This window comes from Anneissia japonica, unplaced genomic scaffold (assembly GCF_011630105.1).
Source record: "Anneissia japonica isolate Jap-2015-1 unplaced genomic scaffold, ASM1163010v1 scaffold1065_len1792383_cov172, whole genome shotgun sequence".
Lineage (NCBI taxonomy): Eukaryota > Metazoa > Echinodermata > Crinoidea > Comatulida > Comatulidae > Anneissia > Anneissia japonica.
Genome location: NW_022684135.1, coordinates 1,222,659 through 1,240,390, shown reverse-complemented (window position 1 = coordinate 1,240,390; position 17,732 = coordinate 1,222,659). Strand labels below are relative to the sequence as shown.

The window sequence follows — 17,732 nt, the reverse complement described above, 5'->3', positions numbered from 1 at the left end:
ACCCAACCCCCCCCCCCCCACTTATACAAAAAACAATACAACATAGGGCACGCAAAAAAATTTCTTGTGTTTTTAATTCTAATTTTAGCTAACTTTTTAATTGTTGCATATAATGCTCTCAATAATAACTCCTGTCTCTTATACACATCTAGATGTGTATAAGAGACAGCCAGAGGATACAGAGTGGCCAGTGTCAGGCTTCCTTTCTGACAAACGCTCAGTGGACCAGTGTTCATCTGGAACATTTTTATCATCGCTTGTAGTATTATCAGACCATCCAGAGAATCCATCTTCAAAATCCCAACAAAAGCCTTCTGTCATTAAAGCAATGTAAATATATTTTTAACTGATATGCTTAATCGGTTAATTGATCTATTTTAAAAATACAAGTCCAAATTTTTTAATTTATCCATATCTTTTTATGAAAATATTGTGTTACAAATATATAATCAACATTTCATTTTTCCTTCTGGTCAGATTCTGCTTAGGGCCTATGTGACATTTGATAACAAACATTTTCTAGCATGGTTTTCATTTGTTGTATGAGCTGTATTATCAATAAGGAACATCTATGATCAAATAGACCTATTAATTTTACTGTTTGCTCTTGAAGGAGACGATATTTTGATTTGGCTGTTGGACTTAAATAAATAAGTAAATGCTCAAATAAGCATGTATTCCTGTAGTTCTGTAGGCCTATCATAGGTCCTACATCATTATCAATAATTGTTTAGAAGAAAAGAAAGAAGAAATTCTTGTCTTCATTGTGTTATTTATTTGCTTTTTGACAATAATAATGTTTTGTGAACTATAACTCTCCCACCCCCTCAGAAATAAAGAAGGTTTTTGTATGCGGTCCATATAAGACAACTTTCCTGTTTCATTATCAGAATTCCTACTTTTTACTGCTTTTTTTGGTCTTGATACTGCATTTAGCTGTATAAAAAAGAAGCCAAAATAGAACCAATTTTCCAAAAATTATACCATTTTATTTTATTGCTTTTGAAACTTTATTTCCCTGCATTAATTGGGTTCATTCATACTAATAGTTGCTTTCAGTAGTAAATTTGCATGTTACGGATGATCAGCACATAAGATGAACATGATTTAAAGATCAAAAATGTGTATGTAATAATAATAATAATAGTTGGATTTGTAGAGCGCATCATGCGAAAAAGCCTCTATGCGCTTGGTGATTGAGCTCTTTGATTTGGACATTTTGAGAAAAAAGAAAGTTGAAGTTGTTTTATGAAACTAAAAAACCTACTCCTTAAACTAAGGCATGGTTGGCCGTTGGCTCCGAGGAGTTCATCCGCCCTTTGTTCAGCTGTTTTTTTTTGTGCTGCTGGGTGTCCATCCACCCTCCCATTGGCGGCCGCTAAAGACCACCAGATGGGGTTGTCGGAATTAGTCGCCGACGACTCGACCGGATGCAGTTTATAACGTCGTTGCACATATAAGTCAACTCCCTGTTTTCGATCGTAATTTGCGATTTTAAGCCTTTTTTACATGAAAATATTGCATTTTCAGTACTTCATAACAAGCTGATTTTTGAATTAAATCATGCACCAGCGTCTATGATCAAACATTTTCTAAACAAAGGTTTTAAACACAAACCCCCTCCCTTCCACTTGGTGATCCGCATGTCGCATGGCCCTTTACATACTTTTCTCCTGCACATGACAGTAAAAGTTAATTTAGTGGCAACAAGAAGTGTTTCAGTTGATTTATTGATTATTTTATGGATCTTGCCAGAGATCTTATAAACAAGATAGCGTTCTCCGCGATTTACGCGTAACAAATAGAAACATTGGTTAAGGTTCAAAAGTTTCCAATTTAGCAAGAGGGCGCCATTCAGGCGATATTTTTCCAAAGAGAAAAAGTAATCAGTTTTGGAAGAGGGCATCCTATCTGTTGCCATGGATCTGAGATGGTTCCTGTTCTGCTGTTCACAGGATTGATACCCTAAAGGTAAAGTGGCGCAGTTTACGGTATGGTCAAGGGTCAAAAGTTTCCAATTTAGCAAGAGGGCGCCATTCATGCCTTATTACAGAATTTGCACGCGTAAATCGCGGAGAACGCTATCTTGTGTTTATAAGATCTTTGATCTTGTTTAAAAATGATTGACAAAATTTAAAATGAACATATGAATATTTTCATATTATATTCAAACAATGTTTTTATATTTGTTTATATATGAGCATATATTAGTAGCCATGTTTACATGGCCGTTTGGTATCAGATAAGTAAAACCGGTGATCTCTGTTGAGTGTCTGCATCGGTTGTACCAGGAAGTCACATGCAGCGAATTGCTGCTTGTTTTGAGTCAAACAAGTTTTAAAATGTACATACCAGTAATTTGCTGAATTTTGAAATATTTCTGTAAATAATAAACAATTTGAGCTGTTTATCAACAGCGACACTTCCGTAATGACTGATACAGGTAAAAAAACAGGTGTTTGCATCAAGAATATGTGGATGATGTGAGTTAATGCTGTAATCATGAGGAGTTTACTTACTAGATCATCGGACTACTGATCTGTTCACACAGCTAGAACACCAGTATCATCAGAATGCCTTCATTGCTAAGATTTTCTACCGTGTAAACGTGGCTTAATATTATGTTTATATATGACAACCTACCTCCAGCTCCCAGGACAAGTATTTCAGCTTGAAAACCTTTGCGTGTTCCTCTTTCATCGCTTTGAAAAGTAACATTCAGTTCATTACTTGAGGACATTATGGTTGATGGTATGTCTGAACCGGTGTATCTTTGAATTTCTTCCCCAACACTGATTATCAAAACATAATCAGAGTTTTCTTCAAGATCAAAAACTTTAAACTTCACTGAAAGGAATCTTTCAGGATAAGTAATAAACATCCAGTTGTAGACCATGTCATTTTCATAGTCGCTTGGGTAACCAGGTGACGTAATGGCATATGATTTGCTTGGACAGATGAAAAACTGTGAGTAGTTTTGAGGAGATCCTAAAAAGAAATTTTATATTGTTAGGACAGTTTTTATAACAATCATTTAGTTTTACAGAAACGATGACAATTATTTACACTTTAATGTTTATTTATATTATCATTTTATTGGCGTCTACCAACAAGTAATTACACACCAATTACAGGATGGACAATGCTTTATAAATTAAGGTCCGGATTTATCAAATTAGAAATCAGCTTAAGTTCATCTTCAAGTCCATCTTATTTCCTTAAGTCAAATTTATCGCTATTGCTTTAACTTAAAACTTGCTTAAAATTAAAAAGTCAATTATACACATGAACCATCTAAGATGATTTTTAAGCTGAGATTTTGTTTAAGATGGTTTGATAAATCCATCTTTTTCTAAACTTCTAAACTTTTTTGACTTAAGACATTTGCTAAGCTGAGATTGATAAATCCTGGGCAGGCGCCTAACGGGGGGGGGGGGGGGGCAAAATGTTATAATTTTCCCGGTTAGTAATTTATCATACCAATCCCCCCCCCCCCACTTATACAAAAAACAATACAACATAGGGCACGCAAAAAAATTTCTTGTGTTTTTAATTCTAATTTTAGCTAACTTTTTAATTGTTGCATATAATGCTCTCAATAATAACTCTCAGTGTGATGTAATATTTACTGACTTTTCAAAAGCATTTGACCAAGTTAATCACGATCTACTAATTTACAAGATCTCTAAATTCGGCGTTACTGGTAACTTATTGAAACTCCTTCGTAGCTATCTTACACATAGAGAACAGAGAGTTATTATTGATGGTGCTACGTCTGAATGGACATCGGTACAATCTGGTGTTCCTCAAGGCACTATTTTAGGCCTTTTATGTTTTAATCTTTTCATCAATGACTTGCCTCATAATTTTACTTCGCAATGTCTATTATATGTTGATGACCTTAAATTGTTCTGACTGGTTAGTAAGATTGACGATGCCAAATCTATTCAAGATGATTTAGATATATTGTACTTATGGTGCAACACTTGGAAAATGTCCCTCAACTTAAACAAATGCAAGATTTTAACTATCACACTTAAACAACGTAAAATTTCTTTCCCTTATAATGTTAACGGCCACGTCTTGGAGGTCGTATATTTTCACTGTGACCTTGGTATTACTATTGATTCTAAGTTGACTTTTAATGAGCAAAATAAACAGGTTTGCTGCAAAAGTAATAGAATGCTAGGCCTAATTAAACGCAACTGTTGGAATATTAAGAACCAAAAAGCATTAACTAATCTGTATTGTTCACTTGTTAGACCTTATATCAAATTTAATTCTGTTATTTTTAATTGCATGTCTAATACATGCCTAAAATTAATACTATTCAAAAACGATTTGTTAATTTTGTTTCTCGTACTTGTAATATCCCTTCCAATTATATCATTCTTCCTACTTTAAGTTCTGGACTAAATTACCTTGATTCTCTCTTTTTTTATAATTGCGTTAATGGAGTTTATGGTTCTGATCTTATTTCCGTTTTTGGTTTATCTGTTAAAACTTATCGATGTCGTAATTCTATCAGTTCCTTATTCAATGTTAAATTTTCTCATGTTAATGCTACTAAATTTAGTTTCATTGTTTGATTACCTAAATTTTATAATTCTCTTGTTGATAAAGATAATTCTATTGATATTTATTATGATTCATTTAGAACGTTTAAACGTAAAATTAAGTAATATATTTAGATTTTTGACTGTTTTTTTGTGTGTTTTGTAACTGGATTGTTCTTTTTGTTTTATGTTATTCCATTCTGTAAGTGGCGGGCTCCCTGCTGTTGATTGTGAAATGAAATATAATAAAAATAAAAAATAAAAATTTCGTTGGAATTGATCAAAACTCCCTAAAATGTGCAATTTTTAGAGGAAATTGGCCTACTTTTTTAGGCACTTTCAGGGGGTGAAAAGGCATTTTCAATGGGTGGGGAAAGATTTTCCACAGTTGGATATTTTCTCCTTGTCCCCGGTGGTTACGCCATTGCTGAGAATATCTGGTGGCTTAGTTCAAAGGAGCTATGGACACTTTTTGAAGTTGAGAAGGGGTTGCAGGGTGTTGTGAGTCTGGTTATTATATCTTCTTTTTTATTCTTGTCTGTATTTTTCTTTTCCTTTTTCCTTTTCTTTTCTTTTCCCCTTCTTTCTGTTTGCCACCCTCTCCTCTCTTTTTTGTCTCTTATTACCCAGCCCGGTACGACAGCTTGGTCAGCACCGTCAGGCTCCCTCCTTCCCGTCTGTTACGCCACAACAAAGATGATTATGATGGTGGATGTGCTTTGAAATACACATTGGCAAATATAGAATTTACTGCATTTCAAAGCATATCCACCATCATAATCATCTTTAAAAAATCTTATTAGGATACGTGCTGAAAGAATATTGATATGCGGAAAAGTATAATTACCCCCCCCCCCCCCCCCCCCCCCTCTCTATTTTTTTTTTTTTTTTGTGATGCGACGCTGAACAATGCAATGCATCATTCCGAGATCTAGTTTCTTATATACTTGCTCATCAGGTGTTGCTTTACTCTATTTCAAAAGGAAAAAAAGTCGCTGCTTGTTACCATACCATGATAACTAATATATGGCAAGTCCAGTTAGTTTCAAATTTGGCAAAATGCAGTGAATAAATTTGGTGACTATTAATTATTGCAATTCTCAAATTTGTGTTTAGTTTTTGCGTACAAGGAACGTACAGACCCGCATGGTTCTGGTTATCATATCTTACTAATTAGAAAGATGAGATACACTTTCGCAAAGTACCGATGCGCAATTTTACTTTTGGTTAATATTGAATGCAAGACTGATTAGATAGGGATTGATATGGAACGTATTCATAACTTACCAGATACAGAATTAAATACAGCAGCACAACATAAAACAATTGTAAACTTCCAACCAGCAATTTCCATAATGTTATTTCAGTTTGAAAAAGTGGCTTACAAATTGTAACATATATAAAATGCAGTATTAACTTTTAACCACTACAGTAGAAGATGACCCACTGATGGTTATCAGATTAGTATCTCGTATTTGTCAGAAACGTTCGTTCAACAAGACATCCATCAACACATAATGTACACATTTATTGTTGCAGTTAAGACGGATTACAAAGACACTACATATAAAATATTAATATTTCATAAGTGTAAGCCTATGTTTCAGCCTACACAATAAGATATGGCTTACAGGCCATGGAGCGAAACAAATGATTCATTTATAATTCAATATTGCTTAACGCCAAACAGATGTATACTATAGATATGAATTGTTTAATGAGCAGTTGTTAATTAACCGAATTGGAGCTCGGGTTACGTGACTTATAGTGAGCATTAGGGTTTGTTTACATCTATCGAGATCGCGAGACAACAGTGCATTGATATAGCTTCGCCTTGTTGTTGATGCAGTTCACACCATGGTATGTTCACGATGTGCATTTTGCTCTTGGAGTCGTCGCCGGCTGAGGTACTTTTTAATTTTAGGCCTTAGTCAACAATATTATTCATGGCAAAAAAAAAAAAAAAATGAATCTCCCCATTCGTTGCAAGAGTATTATTTTACAGTTATTTTAAATCCAAAATTAAATCATAGGATGTTAGTGGTTATTACCGAGGATGATGATAATCATGGCATAAACAAATTTAATTACGTACTGGCATTAGGGTTCCATACAACCAGGCCTGTTTATTATCAGCAGACAGTTTCCTAGACCAAGTTCGGTTGAGCACTCAGTGCTGTTCAGGGATAATTTCTACTTATTACACTTTCTTTTTTTATAAGAACCAGTAAAATTTTGGCCGATTTCAGGCTCAAAATGTTCTTATTTTGTTCTTGTTTACACACATTTTAAACAAAAAATTATTTAATTGTACGGCAGTATGCACTGTACAGAAATGTAGGTGAAGTGACCCCACAAAAAATGGCCCCTAAATGTCAGATAGGTACATCTACTGTACTGTATTATAGAGGGTATTACAGTCACACCTGCTGCACATTTGGTTTTTAAAAATATAAACCTTATTTAAAGTTTTAACTCAGCCTCAATTTGTTCTTATTTTGTTTTTAATTTTAAAGAAATTTCAGCCTCTATTTTCTTATAAAATGTGTTCTTATAAAAAAAAAAAGTGTACCTACTCGAGGCATAACAACTTCCTCCCTGGTCCAGGCCCTCTGGTCAAGGCTTAACACTAACAGTGCAGGTCAGTAGGCCTATACTTGTATGTAGCCTACACTGCAACATCCAGAGCCTAAATAAAATACCTAATATAATAATAAATATAATAATAATATAATAATAAATAAGATACCTAAGTAATTTTAAGTCCTTATTTAAAAGAAAACATAGGCCATACTGCCTTACTTTACTTTGGGTTGCTGTCTAAAAAACATAACTCTCAATATACTGTGTTCCAACGAGCGCACTGTGGTTTACGATGTGGCTGTTTACATTTAGTACCCACTACATGTCACCATGACCAATAATAGCTGGAGGCGCTGATTCAGTGTATTACACACTGTTATTAATCTTTTTCCTAGAGAGTGGTTTTTTAATGGTTTTCATCTATACTTGACTGATTCGTAGTTTTATTACACACTTGTGTTTTATTGCTGCTATTTTTTTATCGCTAACAAGCTCCTTGTAGGAAATTTTTATTGAATTCTGGTATTGTAATTTTGAATTTTATTAATTAATTTTTTATTGTACTTTTATATTTGTAAAAAGGGGTTTTAATGTATAACACTTTGATCTTTGGAAATTTTATTGAATGTGTAATTTGTACTTTGCCATTTTTGATTGATTCAAAATATTGTACTTGCTTTTATCTTTGCAATGTGGGTTTTGATGTACAGTGCTGTGATGGTTTTTGTAAAGGTGCTATATAATTGCTTTTTGATAATAATAATAATAATAGTAATAATAATATTATTATTGATGTTATATTTGTTTTAATACACAAGACTTGTATGCATTACTATGATTGGTTTATAATAGTATGCACTTTTCGACATTGGACGAGTTGTACCATTAGTTTGCTGTCCAAGCTAATGGGGTGCATGTTAATGTTTGTAAGAGGTGAGGAATCCAATAAAATGAACATTTCCAGTGCGATGCAAAGCAGCGATAATATGGATTAAATATCAATTTCAAACATGCCATTTGATATAAGGTATGCTACAACCACAACCACCAAATTTTTTGTCTGGGGCTTTTTAGTTCATCATGGACCTAATCAAAGAATCTCTTGCTCCCTGCAGTTATTGTATTACTGTTATAAAACAAAATATTGAAACCATCAAATTTTGTCTAATACCAATCTCTTATACACATCTAGATGTGTATAAGAGACAGTTGATATAGCTTCGCCTTGTTGTTGATGCAGTTCACACCATGGTATGTTCACGATGTGCATTTTGCTCTTGGAGTCGTCGCCGGCTGAGGTACTTTTTAATTTTAGGCCTTAGTCAACAATGACCAATTTTGTCAATAATAAATTGGCGTCGGGTTGCTACTATTATTTTAATGAGTGCATGTACACAAACACTTGTGTTTATATTAAGCTGTACTGTCTGTCATAAGCTAAAAAATGAAAACTTTGATACTTAAATTGCCTAATTTATACTATGTAGGCCTAGGCCTACACATAATAATTGAATCAAATAAAAATCTCCATTTAATAGTTAACAAACAGTTTAATAATTTCTTACTTTCACTTAGTGTGTTTCTTCTTAATTCTCTTAAGGGACTGGGAAATTAAACCAATCGCTCTGCAGAACGTTGCATATCCTAATGATAGTAGACTTCAAAGTTTCTTTAATATTTTGTGTGTGTTAAATAGATGAGTTAAGATAAGATTAAATGCAAATCCTTCTCTTGTATTAATAGATAACAAAAATTTCTGAATATCAACTCACTCTCGCAAATTTGTCCAGTTTTTTTCGAACGATAGTTCTGTGTTTATCTGTTATATTAGTTTTATTTATTTTTAGCCATAATACACGAAAATACAAATTAAAATAAAGAAAATGTAACGATGCACTTCGTATGAGTGGTTTTTTATTGTACTTACCCTTATCTTTGTGAAAATTGCTTTTAATGTACATCACTTTGATCTTTTGTAAAGGCGCTATATAAATGCTTTTTAATAATAATAATAATAATAATAACGTGAATGACATGAATTTTATTTTTTTTAAATCAAATAAATACAGCTCGTAAAAATCTAAAGCGTCTGAGCTTCGGGGAAAGTTTTCCCCCTCGATCCCACCGGGACCTTTGGCAGCTTCACACCAAAAGGGCCCAGCAGCTACGCCCTTAATGAGGTTAGATGGGTATGAAACATTAGTTTAGAAAATGTAGATTGGAATTATTCCTGGTACACTAAGGTAAACTGAACTTTAAACTACTACAAGGATAAAAAGAATATGAGGCTTCACCTTTTCCTAGTACTCGCGATCCCTATGTAGGCCTATCTTACCGTTAGCTTCAGCTTTACACACAACATAATTTGCAGCAGCAAGTAAAACAATTGTACATTTCCAAAACTTCTCTTTGATGATGTCACACATTAAAAGGGAAAATGTGTGACAAAGATACGTTTTATGATTACGAAAAAGTTGGTGTTGACAAAGATGTTACCTCTGTCTTCCAGTCTATAAGTAGTGTAGCCTAATTTTTAATAAGCGTTCAATAATCTTCAAAACGAACAAAGTACACAAAACTGTTAACAAACAACATTTATATAAAGTTCATTCATTATTAATTCAATGAAAGCATCGCTTTTCAACAAAAGTAATTTTACTGAGTAAAAATCAATCAATAGCATCAGCTAGATGATTGGTTAATCACATAAAAACGAAGGTCTTTTGGGTTTTTTTACTTTTTTCTAAATCGTTGTTCTACAACTACCTGACGTTAGATGAGAATTCAATTTCTTTTAATTCGATTTTTGTACATATAACATATTATGAACACTTAATTCCTTTCTAATTTATCGTTACCATTTCAGCTTTGCACACAGCATATGCAGCAGCAAATAAAATAATAGTACATTTCCTAAGCATTTCTTTGATGATGTCACACAATCACTTAATCCTTTATTCCTTGTTATTCCCCTCCTCATGTCTATGCCATAGCAATACTCATACGCCACTAACAGTGAGCTAAACTAAACTCAGGAAAGCCAGACTCTTGTTAACAATGCCAGAGTAAGTGGTCGTGTTCTATTAACAGAAATACAATTTCTAAGTAACAAAAGCGGCCGGAAAAATTATTTATTTTTTTAGCAGTCGCGCTGGGTGGATTAAAATCTTTGGCAAACCGGAGCAAATTTTAATAAAAGGGTATTCATTATTAATTGTAATAAAACATTGTATTTTAAAGAACTTTTTAGGTAAAAACATCAACACAACTAAGAACATCAAAATTGCATTAAAATGAAATTATTATCTTTGTTGAATTGTTTAGTCATATAAAAGTAGACAAGATAAGATTTTTTGTTCTAAACTCTGAGGTCAGATAGTACTCAGTTTTATTGTGTAAGTGTATGAACTCTTTTTTTAAAACTAAATTAAAAGAAGGTGACACTTCTATCGTATCCTAGAAGGTCATTGGAAAAAAGAAAGAAAAAGAGATGTGCAATTGTGTGAGGAATTCTGATGGCATCTTCACTTTAATTTTGCGAGGCTTTGATGATAGTTGTGGGCCACCGTATTTAAGATTTTTGTTTTGTTTGTTCGAGAGAAGAGAAGCAGAGAGCGGGCGGCGTTTCTGAATGATACATTGATCATATGATGATTAATATGATTTATTAAAGACACCACGGAAAAATCACAAATAATTAACTGAAGGATCGATTATCCAAAATTGATGTTAAGTCAGTCTATATTTAAAAGCTAGAATCTCGGAGAGGCCTTTTTAGGCTACAATAGTCTACTACTGAATGGCGACAACCCCCGCCGTTGCTCGGAACGAAGGTTAGCCTATGCTAGGCCCAGACAGGTCAGGTGCTTTTTTAATAAAGGAGGCATCTCATCATTCTATAAATTTTCACATTTGATGCTAATTGTGAAACATACTCTTATCCATATGACCTTATATATATAGCCTATCACGAAAAGCTGAAATGACAATACTGTAGCTAGGCCAGGCAAAGGGGTCAGGCCCTAGCCTAGAGGCCTAGGCTAGTAGTACTGTACTGTTAGTACTAGTAGTAGTACTAGGCCTAGCCTAGTAGTAGTAGGCTAGTGGTAGTAGTACAATCAGACATCAGACTTCTCAAGTTTGTTAAATAAATGTATTTCCATAACTAGGCCTATGTCTTCAGATTTCCATAGTAAATAAAGAATTTACATAGCTCCTAGTAATTTGTATGTTTAATTTTATTATGATTATGAGAAATGTATAATGATAGAATAAATGAAGGAATGAATCATAGAATGAATGAATTAATTAATGATAGAATAAATGAATGAATGAATTAGTTAATGAATTAATGAATTAATTAATGATAAGATGAATGAATATGACTGAATTAATATATAAATGAATGAATTAATGCATTGAGTAAATGAAAAGTTCATAAAACTGGTGGCCCATTGTTTACAAACACAAGCTTTCAGGCAAATGAATGAAGAAGTTAGTTTGAGCTTTAATTCTTTTCATTATTGACAGCTCACAATTTTGTTGTACTTTGAGTGAATGTTATGTGAATAAATTAAAAAATTGAATATGGTTCGAGTGAATGAATGAACTTTGTTATATATTACTGCAGCTGTATTTGTGGAAATGGTTTGGCACATCGGGAACAGTTTGGTTTACCAACCTTGAGGTTGGGGTCTCACTTGTGTCCTTGGGCAAGGCACTTTCTGCATTGCAGAGTATAATTGGGCACCTGGTAGGGTTAAATGCCAAAATGCACTGATGTAGCTGCTGCAACGTTATGGAATACTCCCACAGGGAGTGTTTCATAAGCGTTTAATCCAATGACCGGGGTAATGGTAATGTGAAGTGCATAGAGGTGGTTAACAATATCCGCTGTATAATTCTACATTTATGATTATTACTATTTTTATTTCAGTGAATTTGTTCATTCCAGTTGTTTTGTTTTTTAATCGGTCACTACAGTACAAAAGTATAAACTACTATTTACATGATGCCTCATTCATACTGATGGTGCTTTATACTCAGACTGCAAAACAGAAAACAAGTAAGCACAATTATTTTTGTTTAAACTTGTTGAAATAATCATTTGTAAATAGTGAAAATGCTTATTTAGATGAGAATGGGTCAGAAGTGGAATAGATATTATATGTGGCAAAGACAAGAAAAGCCAAACCAGTCACTCCTCTTAAAATATACATTTTATTTGTATTAATGTATGATTAAACAGTAAAATGAGAGCTATAAAATGGTAAAAGAATCATTTAAATCTAACATTTTGTTATGAAGTTACTCAAGTTTAAAGAACAGTATTTCAGAAATCACACTTCAAAGTTCACAATTTCAGGCATTTCTCAGGCAGAGACAATCATGAAATGTTAAAAAATGTTGTTTTAACATTGAAAATGGTGAAAATAACATGATGTATAAGAAAGGTTACATATAGTTAGTGCAATGAAATAAATTTCAAAAAGTTTGCATTCCTTCCAGCATGTTTTGGCCATTATCTCTGAAACATAATTTGCAAGGAGTGAGTGGTTTGGCTTGTCTTTGGCAGTAGGTAGAATAACAAGACTAAGTATATTAACATGAAAAAACAACATAGTATGTACCACAAATGTTTTTATTGTCTATTAACTTTCAATCTACTGACAAATACATGGCACTATTCATTGCAATGCTATGAAGAAAAGTTCTAACACATTTGATGTGATGGTGGGATGTGATATATGTGTTGCGTGTTCATTCTAGCATGTGATTGTATCAATTGATACGTATGTTTTTGTTTTTAGTCTGTGAACAAACAACCTGAATTTCAAACAGTATACAGTATATTACAGTACAATAAAGAATGAATTGAATTTAACAGCAAATCATTTAACCAAACGCAAAATTTGCAAAGGAACACTGTAAGATTTATTTTACATTTAACATTTACATAAAAATAGCAGATTTTTTCATTTTATGGTACTTTGAACCTGAAAAATTTATCTTGTAATAATCATCATCTTCTTCATTGTCATCTTCATCATCATCATCATTAACAACATCATCATCATCTTTTTCTTTTCCTTCTCTTCCTCTGCTTTCTCCTCCTTTTTCTCACTCTCCTTCTCTTCTCCTCTTTCTCTTCATCATCATCATCATCATGTTTATCTTCATCATTTTCATCTCCATTGTTATCACCAATTTTATCTTTTCTTTTTTTTCCCCTTCTCTTTCTTCTTCTCATTCTCCTCCTTCTCCTCATTCTCATACTCATCATCATCGTCATCATCACCATCATGTCTATCTTCATCACCTTCATCGGCATCACCATCACCATCTTAATCTTTTCGTTCTTTTCCTTCTCTTTCTCCTTCTCCTCCTCATTCTCATTATCTTCATCATTCTCTTCATCATTCATCATTTTCATCTCCATTGTTATCACCAATTTTATCTTTTCCTTTTTTCCCCTTCTCTTTCTTCTTCTCATTCTCCTCCTTCTCCTCCTCATTCTCATACTCATCATCATCGTCATCATCACCATCATGTCTATCTTCATCACCTTCATCGGCATCACCATCACCATCTTAATCTTTTCGTTCTTTTCCTTCTCTTTCTCCTTCTCCTCCTCCTCATTCTCATTATCTTCATCATTCTCTTCATCATCATCATCATGTGCATCTTCATCACCTTCATCGCCTTAGCCATCTTTATCTTCATAACCTTCATCTCCATCGCCATCACCATCCTTATCTTCATCATCTTCATCTTCATCGCCATCTTTATCTTCATCATCTTTCCATCCTCCATTATCTTGTGACCTTGTGTGTGATACCAATTATTGCAATTCAACTTTATACGCTATAAATTGCATATTTTTTTTTCTTCAATTTTCTTTCAAAATTTATACATTAATCCTAATAATAGACTATCAGTTGTATTAATTATTTATGTGGTTGCCATATCAACAAGTAAACAATTTGTTTTTCTATTTTCTTTTTTACAATTCTTGTGGCGATTATTTTCACAATATTATTGGTGTTTGTCATTTGATGTACACTATTTGTTACATTAGTCCTAATAATAGACTATCAGTTGTATTAATTATTTATGTGGTTGCCATATCAACAAGTAAACAATTTGTTTTTGTATATTCTTTATTCAATTCTTGTGGCGATTATTTTCACAATGGTGATAAAATATTCAACATTTGAAATCTAATTCTACATATTTTTAATTCAAATAGAACCTGGTTCATGATTATATGTGCACTACAGTATGTATACCAAAATATTACAGCTTCAGTACTTTAGAAGTAGCACCCATGCTTTATAACTATGGGGTGGTAGGGAGACAGATTAACTTTGTCACCTGGGGTTGGGCATACACTCGCCAATTCTCTTGTCCACTGTACATAGAATTCCATCGTGTTAAATGCCTGTATAGTACTAGGCAAAGATAATGTAACTTGTTTATCTGTAAAATGTTATACCATAGAGCAGGAATCTCAAAACCATTGTGCTATAAGGGAAAAAATCTGAATTATTTTTTTATTTTATTATTATTAATAATAATAATATAATGAGCCTATATATCTTTGCTGAATTTCTTGTATTATGAAAACTGGAATTGTCTGGATCCAAAAATAAACAATATTATTATACTGTATACCAATAACCTTAGTTTTATGCCTAGGAGTAAGTAGATGAGAGCACTTTCTCACATAAGACCTACGGTACTCGGTGGGCCCCCCCTAAATTTGTCCAAATTATAATAAAAATGGAGAAAGGAGGAAAATTTTAATCGAATTTAGTTCTGATAGTACCATTTCTGGCCATCTAATGGTGCCCGGTAATCATAAATTTTCTTACTTTAGCCCCAACCATGGTGGGGTTCAGGTGGTCTGTGAAAGTCACTCCCTGGCCTCTTCCCCCTCTCTATTTCAAATCCCTGGATCTGCCATTTCTACTGTGGATCCTCTTAGCCTAAGCCAAGTCCTGATCAGAGGGTTTTGTATACTGCATACAGTATAACACTCTTCTAGGCCAGACTTAGTACTGTGTCTGTATTATTTTTGGCATTTTAGCATAGGTAGCAATCATAAGAATTTGTACATTAATCTTTATATAGCACTAATGCAGTATACAATGTCTAAAAATTACATGTTTAAATATGCCTAAACTATACAAATCAAAAATGCCCAGGCTAGGCCCACAGCTTCACAGTCGCTACCAGGAATTCCAATATCTTCAGTTGGCCGAACAACCTGCTTTAACTGAGCTGTGTTTATGTTTTTAAAAATTATTGTGCTTACTGTATGTAATACTTATTTCAGGCATATCAGTTCATACAGAACATGAAATAAATGACAACACTGTTATTAACAGTCATAAATATAAAGTGTCTACAGTATATCAAAGCTAGTACAATAGGTCATTTCGTTTCTTAAGTAAAAAAGAATTTATATAATTGTTCATAATTAGTCACACAAGCTACCGACTCTAAAAACTGTGCATACATTTCCTGAATGAAGGAAGTCAAATGTCAAAAGTGAGTTTGTTATAACACACTTGTAAATCATGTATAGTTTTACTTTTGTAATGATCATAGAGTAACATGATGCAAGTTAGTACAAAAAGAACGAAAAACATCCTTGAATTGGTATTGCATAAATACACATAATACTCGTGATTTACTAAATTCTTGTGATTACTATTATTCATTGCGTATTATGCAATACCTTGAGAAGTATAAAAATTGTCCTAGGAAAATCCAAGGGTGTATACGACTTGATCTAATAGGAAGGTCTTGGGTTCGAATCCTGATGGGGTTTTACATTTTTCTAAATATTTATTGACCTTTAATTGACCTTTCTGAAGTGTCAATCAAACTCAACTCAACAACTGACCAATCAGAACAGCGCTAGGAATACGCACGTGTCTCACAAACACACATGTTGTCCCACAAACGCACGTGTTCGCGTATTTTTTAACACGGCCGTCTTGTGTGACCTTAGCAACAATATCCAAGGGGGGAGCTTAGCGGAAAGATCCATGAACACCAGTGTAGGTGTATCTCCACCAAAGTTACTTTTCTTGTGATTTACTATTATTCAGTGCATATTATGCAGTAGAGCCTATATTTTATTTTTTTTAATTTACTGTCATCTAGGAAAAATAAAAAATTCATATTCGCATACATGTGCATGTGTGTGGCACTCAATTTCATATGCATTACTTATCACTTAACTATAAACCAAAATGCATTGTATAGTTTTCAATCAGTTTGTCAAAATGTCTTGGTGTTTGTGATGAGGAGCCTGACACGTTAAGTCCTACAACTCTTCAATTGTAACACGGTTGGTGTTTGTAGTGCTACTGATAGTATTGATGCTAATATCATGTCCTGTTCGATTTTTGAACCTCTTCTTCAATGCAAGTTGAACCTGCAATAAAATTTAAAGCAAACCTAAATGTGGTCATTAAGGCCAACTCAGACAGCGTCGGCCGACGCAGCCCGACCCGATTTATCGTCGGGGACAGTCTTAAGCCGTCGTGAGAAATATTAAACACGTTTAATATTCTACTACGCGACTGCCCCCGACGCACACCATCGCGTCTGCGTTCAACTCACACAGACGCTGTCTGAGTTGGCCTTTTGGATAGCACATCATGACCATATATAGACACATCATGACTACAGTACTAATAAAATAATAAGATAAATTTATTATTGGAAACACTGAAACACTATCCAGACTCATTTTATTTGACAAAAACCATACCGGACATCCTGATGACATGACATGACCATAGGCACATCATGACTATATATGGGCATACAGCAGTTCTTTGTCAGATATAATTTAATAGTGTAGACAAAACTACCAAATTATGAGAAATACTAAGCAACGTTTGTTTACCTCTCCGCTGAGGGCGCACTGCGTGAGCCAGATGTAGAATCCTTGCATTGAATTTATGAATACAAATACATATTCCATCATCTCCGAATGACAAAAGACAATTATAACACCGAAAATCCATGAGAGTCCAACAGCTGGTGTAAGGAGAAGCATACCAGCGAATAGAGTTCTTAAAAAAATAAATATAAACTTTAGGTTACAAATCATAAACTTAGTTACTTTGTTACAAACAAGAAATTTCCAGCGAACGAGCAGATTATGCTTGTCAAAATGATAACACTATATTTTACATTTGTATTTAATAGAAGAAAACTTAATGTGTCTTCATTTAACCAGGCTAATTATAAACAAATAAATATATAAATTTCATAAATGATAAAAGAATATTGAGTGTTTTTTATAATGAATTAAATATAAAACATAGGGCTACTATTAAGCCAAATATGATAAGATCACTTAAATATTTTAATAGGTTTTCTCCTTTTTTGTAAAGAAGTAACAGTTAATACCAAGTACAATGTAGCCTGGTTCTCACCAGAGCCCTAGTATCCGGATCCGAAGCTAGCCATTAGCACTAACCATTTGCACCCTTGTGAGGACCCTTGATTGGTTAGCGCTATCCGTTAGCGGTATCCGGATACGCTAACGGTTAGCAAGCACTATCGGTT

At 33.5% G+C, this 17,732-nt stretch overlaps 2 protein-coding genes across 2 annotated transcripts; both read right to left on the bottom strand.

The window, feature by feature from the left end:
• Positions 1–13,212: 13,212 nt before the first annotated feature.
• On the bottom strand, positions 13,213–13,728 carry LOC117103629 (DEAD-box ATP-dependent RNA helicase 42-like). The gene has a single exon (XM_033244222.1). The coding sequence runs from the start codon at positions 13,726–13,728 to the stop codon at positions 13,213–13,215; it is 516 nt and encodes a 171-aa protein (XP_033100113.1).
• Positions 13,729–15,843: 2,115 nt separating this feature from the next.
• On the bottom strand, positions 15,844–17,229 carry LOC117103442 (adhesion G-protein coupled receptor D1-like). The gene is made up of 2 exons (XM_033244004.1): positions 17,065–17,229; positions 15,844–16,587 (listed from the first exon to the last, which is right to left on the bottom strand). Exons 1-2 carry the CDS (start codon positions 17,215–17,217, stop codon positions 16,477–16,479), a joined length of 264 nt encoding a protein of 87 aa, XP_033099895.1. The 5' UTR covers positions 17,218–17,229; the 3' UTR covers positions 15,844–16,476.
• Positions 17,230–17,732: the final 503 nt, after the last annotated feature.

What these genes read in the sequence shown, in the direction of transcription:
- LOC117103629 (XM_033244222.1), bottom strand. Translation starts at nt 13,728, where the DNA reads ATGGTGATGGTGATGCCGATGAAGGTGATGAAGATAGACATGATGGTG.
- LOC117103442 (XM_033244004.1), bottom strand. Translation starts at nt 17,217, where the DNA reads ATGCTTCTCCTTACACCAGCTGTTGGACTCTCATGGATTTTCGGTGTT. An exon ending in AGTGCGCCCTCAGCGGAGAG is followed by an intron (nt 16,588 to 17,064) that starts GTAAACAAACGT and finishes ATTTTATTGCAG; the next exon opens with GTTCAACTTGCATTGAAGAA.